Source organism: Eurypyga helias, unplaced genomic scaffold, assembly GCF_000690775.1.
Source record: "Eurypyga helias isolate BGI_N326 unplaced genomic scaffold, ASM69077v1 scaffold15736, whole genome shotgun sequence".
In the NCBI taxonomy this organism is placed as follows: domain Eukaryota; kingdom Metazoa; phylum Chordata; class Aves; order Eurypygiformes; family Eurypygidae; genus Eurypyga; species Eurypyga helias.
In genome coordinates this window covers 5,237-14,520 of record NW_010254802.1, presented here as the reverse complement: position 1 = coordinate 14,520, position 9,284 = coordinate 5,237, and the positions used below count along the sequence as shown (strand labels likewise).

At 44.6% G+C, this 9,284-nt stretch overlaps 1 protein-coding gene across 1 annotated transcript in view; it reads right to left on the bottom strand.

Annotated features, from left to right (window-relative positions):
• The window catches only part of TMEM2 (transmembrane protein 2), a gene marked incomplete at its 5' end in the record, with an annotated part of 48,753 nt that overhangs the window by 34,248 nt on the left and 5,221 nt on the right, over window positions 1–9,284 (bottom strand). The window contains 8 exons of the mRNA XM_010153144.1: window positions 15–192; window positions 2,086–2,238; window positions 3,017–3,052; window positions 3,173–3,304; window positions 4,627–4,712; window positions 5,703–5,831; window positions 6,461–6,530; window positions 8,288–8,493. Of these exons, the coding sequence (XP_010151446.1) occupies window positions 15–192; window positions 2,086–2,238; window positions 3,017–3,052; window positions 3,173–3,304; window positions 4,627–4,712; window positions 5,703–5,831; window positions 6,461–6,530; window positions 8,288–8,493 (990 nt within the window). The remainder of the gene's footprint in view (window positions 1–14; window positions 193–2,085; window positions 2,239–3,016; window positions 3,053–3,172; window positions 3,305–4,626; window positions 4,713–5,702; window positions 5,832–6,460; window positions 6,531–8,287; window positions 8,494–9,284) is intronic.

Below are 9,284 nucleotides of genomic sequence, written 5' to 3'. Positions count from 1 at the left end.
CTTTTCTTACTTACACTCTTCTCCATCAGGATTTGTGACACGTTATTCTGGGGGCTTATCTGCCAGGAGTTTTTCAGGAAGAACCCAATGGCACTTGAGTATCTGTCAACAGTCGGGGTGAATTTCTTGAAAGTGCATTTTGCCATCCTGACAGGCCCATCGTAAATCTGGAATCCACGAATAGGGAACGTCCTGTCAGATTTCAAAACAAACACAGTTCCGTGTTAAAAGCTTGGGTAAACTCTGAGTCTTCTCCTGAGGCACGGAGAGATATTAACAAGGAGCTAAACCACCTGTCCTTTCCTGAAACTGGGTATGTATGCTCATCACACAGTTGATGAAAGATCAAACTCTGCTGAACATCCTCTACAGGATAAGGCTCAAGAGCCAAACACAAAAGACTCATAAGCTTGCCTGAGGCTTGTAAGCTGGGGTAAAGCAGTTCAAAACCCTTGTCCCCAGCCACCCAGGGGCTCATCCCCCCACAAGGAAGACCAAAAGGGCTGTGTGGCTTCCCATCAGGTTCCCTGTTCCAGGGTAGACAGGTTTCTCAGGAAAACATCAGCATGACTGGCATGAGTCAGTCAGACTCCCTGGAGCCAAATGTCTCCCTGCAGCCAAGTGGTCCATCACACTTTCTCCTCTCCCTGCAAGCCATTTGACACGAGATCCCTAGGACCTAGTCCACAGCATTTCATACAGCAAAGTGATTTCTGCATCATCAGTCCCTGGACATGCTGTCAAGACATCAGAGTTGAAGGAGACGCTGCTGGAGTCACAGGTGGAGGAGACACCGCTGGAGTCACCTGCACCTTCCCTGGTTTGTTTTGAGGAGGTGCCAAGTTTTTCTTGGCCCTGGCAGGATTTGCCTAAAAGGCAGCCTGCATCACCTTCGCAGACAGAAGTAGAGCTGGCTAGTAGTGGCATGGAAGGGTAGGTCGATGCTTACTGAGTCCAGAAAGAGTTGTTCAGACATGAAAGCCACAAAGCGGACATCACATGAGCACACAGGGTCTCTCCAGCCTGGGGGTCCCCAGCGCCCAGATTCCCACCCATTCCTGTTTTTTCTTACTGGTTGGGTCCAGGGATGCAGAAACACTTTGCCAGTTGGAAATAGGAGGCACAAACAGTGTTTCTTGACCATATAATTATTCTTCAATTTTCAGAGCTGTTACCCCAGTAGCTGGGTCTGGTACAGCCCCCACATCCCATTCTGCACTCTGGCGTAATGAGAGGACAGATATCAGGTACCAGACGTTTTGGCATACTCCTTTCCACGAGCATGTCGCTTAACAGTATCACAGATGATTAGACCCTGTTTGAACTGCAAAGAGGCATTTTTGCAATTGCAATTAAAATAACAACACTGATAATAACTGAGGATAGCTCTGATTATTCTTGCTGTCCTACACAAATCTCATTCCTCTGTCACTTATGGCTGAGACATGGATAGTCAGGGCTGTGTGCATGGCATGTCTGCTGAGTACTGCTTATTCCTTCATTTTATATTCCTTGTAGAGGGATTAATGATCGGTGAACACCACCAAAAACATGCATTAGGGAAGAAAGCGGGCTTGGGGAAGCACACCTTGCTATGGGGATGTGGGTAGGCACCGTGGTTGTTGGACAGGAGGCTGTGCTGCTATCAAAATAGAAAATGACATACAGCTATTGAAAGACAAATAAGATGCAGTAATAAAAAATGGTTTCTCCTTCATCAAACTGGCCATGTTTACATAGCTACGGTGGTAGGAGGGACAGTGGCATGGTGCATGGGAGCTGCGCCATCAGCTCGACGCCGCGCTACGGAAGCGCTACGCAAAAGCCGTTTGGTATCTTTCAGATTCGCTACTCCATTCCCTAGTGACTAATAAGTTAAGCAGAAAATTAAATCAAACACATTTGGTCGAGAATGCTCTCAAGCTGTTGGCCTGAAGAGTGAAATTATTTGGAGGCTTATTATTTCTGGCCTGTACATTAATTTAAACACCCGGTGTAAATCACTCGTTGGTAGTCACATTCATTCCTGAGGCTTTTCTTCAAGCTTCCGCTAACCCAAGAAGAAAAGGCAGAAGAATAACTTACTTGTTTCGGGGTAGTGTTCTGTATTCTCCATTTGCCCCTTTTCCCCAGTAACTGTTTTGGCCTCCCTGGGAGCCAAAGTTGCTGCTTTCCCCAACAAAAATGGAGCGCGTAACCTCCAGGCTGGACCCTTCGTCTGTCGGGAAAGTCCCATCACTACAAGCAAAGAAACACAAGGTAACTATGAGCACAGCACAACTGACTCATTAACACTTCTAATTACACCACAGATGCAGTAGAATTTCTTTCATAATTTGGAAGAAAGTGCCTGCACCGGTGTAACAACTTGCTTTAAAATCTCTTTAGAAACCAGCAAGTTACTGCTGAGGTAGAGTAGTGCTTTGACACCAGGTGACCCAGTCTGGGTAAAACCAGCTCTGCCCTCCATATATACATAAAATTTCTCTATATTGAGTTACTTTATAAATTTTTGGTTACATCCCTGAAGTGAGAGCCATTGATTCTCACTGCCTGCAGTGGGCTTTGGATATGGCATATTTTTGCATGTCTTTTGCAACAGGTGAAGGCAGCAGGAGCGTGGCAGAGACAGCAGAGCAGGCAGGAGACCTGCCGTCCCACCCTGCCCCGGCAGCATCAGAGCTACGGGCGATGCTGCTCCACCGGGCTAGAGCAGAAGAAAAGTCTCCCTGAACGTGGAGCCAGATGTTTAGTCTACTGTTTCAGGACCTACCATCCAAAAGGAAATATTCAGCAATTATGATGCATTCCCCAGACATGCTGAGGCAAAGAGAACGAAGGCTAAATTGCCCCTTGTACGAATGTCTGTGCAGGGAAGACTTGATGTGGTCTGGGAGGGAAACGTGAGGTTTTCTCGTGTCTTACAGGAATTGCCAGGGGAGTGTCTCAGCTTCTGTTCTTGAGCCTTTTACATAGGGGTAAAAAAACTGGAAGAAGATCGATTTTAAGAAATCACCTTGCCAGAGTGAGTCCAATTCCATTGTCTGAAAACCTGGGGCAGAAGAGACACAACGGTGTAAATGAGGAGGAATGTCAATAGTGAATTTGGCCTGCAGACCTATTGATGTCTGCTGCGAGGGGAATGATATAACACATAATTAGAGTAACCTACCCCGAGTTGCGGAAAATAATGTCACCGCCCCGGGCCCAGGCCCCATGGTCATTATTTTTGAAAGCAATAAGACCATCAATCACAGCAGGAACTCGCGGCTTTTCAGGATCAGCATCTTGATGTGGGTGAAACCTGAAGCAAGGAGCTTAGTTAATGTGGCACAGGAGACACAGGAACCGACCTCAGGCACGACCGCCTGGCAGACCTCGTTTGGCTTCCAAGTATCAGTGTGGCGGGCCTAAAGAAGTGATATGCCCTGGCTATTAGCCTGATTTCTTCTCTGTGCTTTGGAAGAAAGCAAAAAACAAGAAACATTCATAAGGGTGAAATTCTGGCCGCAGTGAAATTAACAGGAGATTTCTTGTTAGACTTCAATGGGCTCATGGTTACTCTTTAATTTGATTCAGTGTGATTTAGAGGCATAGAAAACATTTTTCCCAAGTCTCTTGGGTCCTTTTGTAATTGTCCTTACAAGGCCCATTGAGAATCCCTGGACTGATGCTAGAAATTCAATTAAGCCCTTTCAAGAATCTCATTCAGCAAAGATAACGGAGTAATTGGAGCTGCTGTCCTTGCATGTACAGACTTCCATATGCTGCTGCCTCTGCTGAAAGAGAAGCTGTCATACGAAAAAAGGATTTGCCCTGGGAATTGGGTGTTTCTCAATTACTTTCAGGCTATTTCTTGCCACACTGGCTGTTAATGGGAGGCTTATGCCATGTTTGGAAAAAAATCACCATTGCTTTTTCTGAGTCTACCCTCACCTCCTACTTCCAGGTGATGTCCCAGGGGACATGTCACCTCAGTGCCAAGGGGGAAGGCCAGGGAGGGAAGTCTCACACAGGGAGGCAAATTCACCCTTTCCTTTCAGCCATCCAGGAGCACCGAGCAGGTACGACAGAGGAGGATAAAAGCCAAGGACTGACCGGGAGCAGTGGCTGATCTCTCCCGCATCCTCCTCACACAGCTTTAGGGCTACAGTGAGCAAGAAAATGGCCTTAATTTACCTGCTTCCACTCTGAGAAAGGATGCTCAGAGGTTTTAAAGCAGCTGACAAAAAGCTTTGAGGCTACTTTATTTTCCTCATTAATCCTAGACCAGTCTCAGCAGTCTCTTATGTCATCTTTCAGATGTAAGCTCTTTTAAGCAATTAATAAGAAACGTTGGAGTTTACAAAGCCACCAGCAGAATAATGGGATCTGGATCCCCTTTCATGTGCTTCACTGCTTAGTCCTCGTAACCCCAAGTGCACGCATATCACTTCTTGGTCAGCAATAATGCAAACAATTCAGGGCACAGCTATGAAGTATTTGCCTCTGCACATCAGAGATAGCTTGTGTGGTTTTTTCACATGCTCTAGCCATAATGAGGCATTAATGATCTGCTAAATACAATGCAGAAGCCAAGCAGCAATACAGCTATCCAAAATACTGAGCCATAAAGTATGTGCTTACCTGGCATTATCAACAGTGAGGTACTCTCTGGGATCTTCAGCGCTGGCTCTCATGGTCTTTACTCCTTTTCCAATAAACAAACCAGCCTGAAAATGCAGAAATTTTAACAGACCGCCCAACAGAGACCAGAAATGGCAGGATTTTTATCAATGACAGCGGGCAGCCAGTGCACGCAGGCACAGCGAGTGGCTGCAGCCTGGGCTTTCTCTTCCCTTTTGGTGTCACTTGGCACCGCTCAGCATGACATTAGCACAGGATGTAGCACACTGAAGTCAGGACAGAGCCTGCCCTGCCATATGTTATGCATCAGCATCTTGGGCTGCCTTCTGACCCAAAGCAAGGCATTGAACTCCCACTCGCTCACTCTCCCTCGCAGAAAGCAAAAAGGGACTCTGCCAAGCTTTTGATAACATTTTGGAAAAAGAGTGTTGTTAAGGAGTAAGGCTTTAAATAAAGAGTGACGAGTCCCCCAACAGTCAAAAGAGAACATGCTGTAGCCAGCTTCAGCTTTGGGCTAGAGCAGCAGCTGTCATGGACCAAGATGTAAAATATACAAAGCACAGAGAACAGCACTGATTTCAATCTAGAATCCTGAGAAATAAGTTTAAAATGCTTTTTATAGCTTACAGGTTAGGTTTTCCTGTCAACAGTATATCTGGGGGAAAGTGTTTTTTTTGGAATTACCCTTGAATTTTTGCTATTATTTTTCAAAGGTGATGAGCAGGCCTTGGCACAAACAACTTTTGCTCATCCCCCTGTATCCTTGCACCACTGTGACCAACAGCAGTGCTCAGTGTCCTGCCTATCATTCCCTAAATCTCACTAAGTAGTGGGTGTAGATCCCCTCTAACATGGTCACCCAACCAAAGCACCTGAAATGGGAGCCCCATTCTGCTCAGCTCCCTCTTTAATCATCAGAAAAAGCATCACCCCCACAAGTTGATTGTCTCTTGTGTTAAAAGAGACTGTGTTAAAAGACTGTTGTCAAAATGTAAGACACCCATAGTCACGGGTATCAGGTCAGCCCTATGCCATACTATTTTATTGATCATGACATACAAAAATCATCCACGTGCCTTGAAATTGGAGTGGGCTCTGTTGTTGTAAAATACTCCCAAGGGGGTATGTTCAGCCTGTCCCTCTGGATATTGCCCCTCGGACTGCCCAGTGGGAACACGGTGGAAGATGTACCATATCCCGACATCCTAGAAGAGAAAGAGAGGTCTGAGAAATAGGACACTACAATAAATGGTACGGGTTATCCTGAGAACTTAGGGTTTCCCACTGCGCCGGCCAGATTTCTAACCTCAGCCTGCCAGCACGTGCGAGTCCCAGGGGACACGCAGCAGCACATACTCCTATGCCTCCCCTTTTTCCCTTTGACATGGACAGTGCCAAACATGGGCTTTCAAAAGGCTATCTTGTGGGTGACACTCAGGCGGTTTATTAGAAAACACAGCCTTCTCTATACAGGCACATTAAACACAAGCACGACTTGGGTGAGCATCAGAGATAGCAACAAGGACAAAGTATATATTTATGTATATACTTACAAATACAAGTATAAAGTTTTACAGAGCATTTAACTATTAACTGCTAATAAAAATCAAGGTTTGCTGAGAGAGACCACTTCCAGCCACGGTTGTGAGAGACACCAGTATGAGAACTGTAGGCAAATACTTGTTCTTAACAGAGACAAAGGTTGCAGAAATACATATTCAAATTTTATGATGGCTTACTAAAAATTCATTACCCTCATGCTGATGACATCAGTAAGAACAGAATACACAGGAACCGGAGGCAAAGTAGAGCTCATGCTGTTAAATTATTTTACCTGAGCACCAGCTGCTGCATTCTCTATTAAGTTGTTGTTCGGATTTGCAATCCAGAATGTGCTGACAGCCCTGAAAAAAAGTCAAAATCAAAATGACCCTCAGCAGTTACCGAACAGGAAGGGATACATTTTCATAGCACTGCACTGGACTTGAGCCACAACTCTCCTACTGACTGTAAAACTCCACACAACCTTTTAATGATACTCTTTAAGGAAAAGAAACCATCCAGTGATGTCAGACGTTCATTTATGGAGCCACATGCTGAACCTATTGCAAATTATATGAGACCGTTAACACAAAATCCATCCTCTGCTACAGACAGCTTAAGGAAACCCAATGTCTTTTTTTTTTTTTTTTTTAAGTTAAGCAGCTTTGGATAATGTCTGAAAAGTGAAGTTTTTGTTTGTTTTTGGAAGTTTGGGGGCAACGGCAGGAGGCATGCGATCTCTGTAGATTTATGAAGCTTCTATATAGAAAATGAACCCAATGTCTTTGCAAGCCACAAATGGCTCGTTAAGCAGATTAGGGAGACATTATTTTGACGTTTGTTCAATTAAGGAGTTTTTGCTTCAGAGGGAAGATCACTAGTGGCACAAACAGAAGCCAGATATAGCTATGAAAACATTGTCATCTGTTGTCTTACTTCATCTGATAACATCTTTTGCAATAATAAAGACCACATGTAAAAACACCATAAATCTTCTCCCATGATGATACCAATTAATTTGCTCATTCTGTGCAGAAAATCAGAATAACTTTTTATCCACCTTAACTATGACATAATCAAGAATCCACACGCTTTTGCATTAACAGAATCACTAAATAGGTGCAAAACAAATCTGTATTAACTCTACAATCAGCCTTAGCACTTCAACAATAATTTATTCATGCAAATAAAATTAAGTTGGGTTTGGCCACTGCATCCCTTTCCAGAAAACATGAAAGTACAAATTTTCTTGGTTAAACTGTGTTCTTACTTGCAAACACTATCCACACTGGTACCTGGGTCCCCTGAGTGCCCATGTCACAGCTCATCGGTCTCCAAAACAGAAGCTAACTTTGGTCAGGATATTGTTTATTGTTAAATGATGCTCACTGAGGTTTATGCACTGAGTTTTAAGCACTGGGACAGGTTACCCAGAGAAGCTGTGGATGCCCCATCCCTGAAAGTGTCCAAGGCCAGGCTGGATGAGGCTTGGAGCAACCTGGTCTAGTGGAAAGTGTCCCTGCCCATGGCAGGGGGGTTGGAACTGGATGGTCTTTAAGGTCCCTTCCAGTCCAAACCGTTCTGTGATTCTAGGATTCTATGCTGATCTCCAGATTCTCACTAAATCCCCTGGTGTACTCTAGACATTCACGCATTCACGTACTACTGACCCGTTTACTCTAGATGTTCCAGACCCAATTCGGCCCTGGTGAAAAAGAGGAAAACTTCCTTTTGTAGTAAGTGATATTTTTGTCAGCTGATACTAGGACTTGCATTTATCAGACAGATTTCCTGAAGACTTCAACAGCCTCCTTAAAAGGAACTGAAAGGGGTTCAGACACGAGCAAAGTGCTCTAACATATTTATGATTCCTCAGGAAACAGCGACAGGGTTTAAGTATTCCTGGCTTAGGGCTCACGTAGGTGTTAACAGATATCTTCACATGCAAAGCACGGTCAAGTGGCTAAATTATTCTAAAACACGGAATGACAGAAAAAGCAACAATTTTTCATCTAATATCCAGCAGCATCTTTCAAAATCTTCACCACGGCATCCTTTGGGACCCAGCTATAAAGCACAGTGTAAGTGCAAACCTCACGACAGCTCCCGGAGCGCTTACATGCAGTCGGTGCTGGGCACAGGAACGTAACTCCCATAGACGTGCCTGCGGATGGCAAGGCACATAGCCTCATTGCGATCCGAAGGCAAGATTGTCCCCGACCTCGTCAGGAGGCCCAAGTTGCGATAAAACGTATTGCGTTGCTCCGTCCCGTCTTCAAGGAAGAAACAGTGCCCCAAAGTGTCATAGCCAATGGTGTCTTTTACCTGGAAAGAAGCAGGGAGGCCATCGGTTGCAATGCTAACAGCAGTAGGAGCTATGCCTGACGTGCTTTGCTTATTGATAAATTCCCGAGGCACTCACGGAGTGGTTTTGCCCACCCCTTTGCACAGCGAGTCATGCCTTCACGGGCATCTGTCCTGGAGCTAACTCAAACGACACGTGGCTTGCATAACTGTGGTCTGATCTTCTTACAGACTGAAACCGGCATTAAAATGACTCTGAGGAAGATCACATGCATAATTAAAGGAAAATTGTGAAATACTGGATTTAAAACTGCCCTCAGCTCTAGGGTTCAGTGTCACAGAGCAAACAACTGTGTAAAGATAACGTGTCCTGCATGATAAACTGACAAGTTAGGCTGGTTAATCCAGAAATGTTCATGACTGCAACACTTCTGAAATAAACCAAGAAATTCTTTAAAATGCACCATGTTAAGTAATTTATATTAACAAGGTTTCTGTTCTTTCTCCTCCACTCTCAGAAGACGCAGGGCCACATCACTCCTGTAATGATCATCGTGGGCAGAGAGGGCATTTTACTGTTTCAGCCTATTTAAGATTAGCTGACAAGCAGAGGGATATTGCGTTAAACCCTAATTTGACCAAGAGGACTTAGCACAAGCCTCCTTTGATGTACAGTCTTAGGAAGACAAATTCAGAAATCCTTCTTTTAAATGTAAATACTAAATCAGGCTCGTTAAAATGCCAGCTATTTGTTACTAATTCTTACTGAAACCTAACTTTGTACTCAAATTGTCCCTGTCAGCATATTTGTT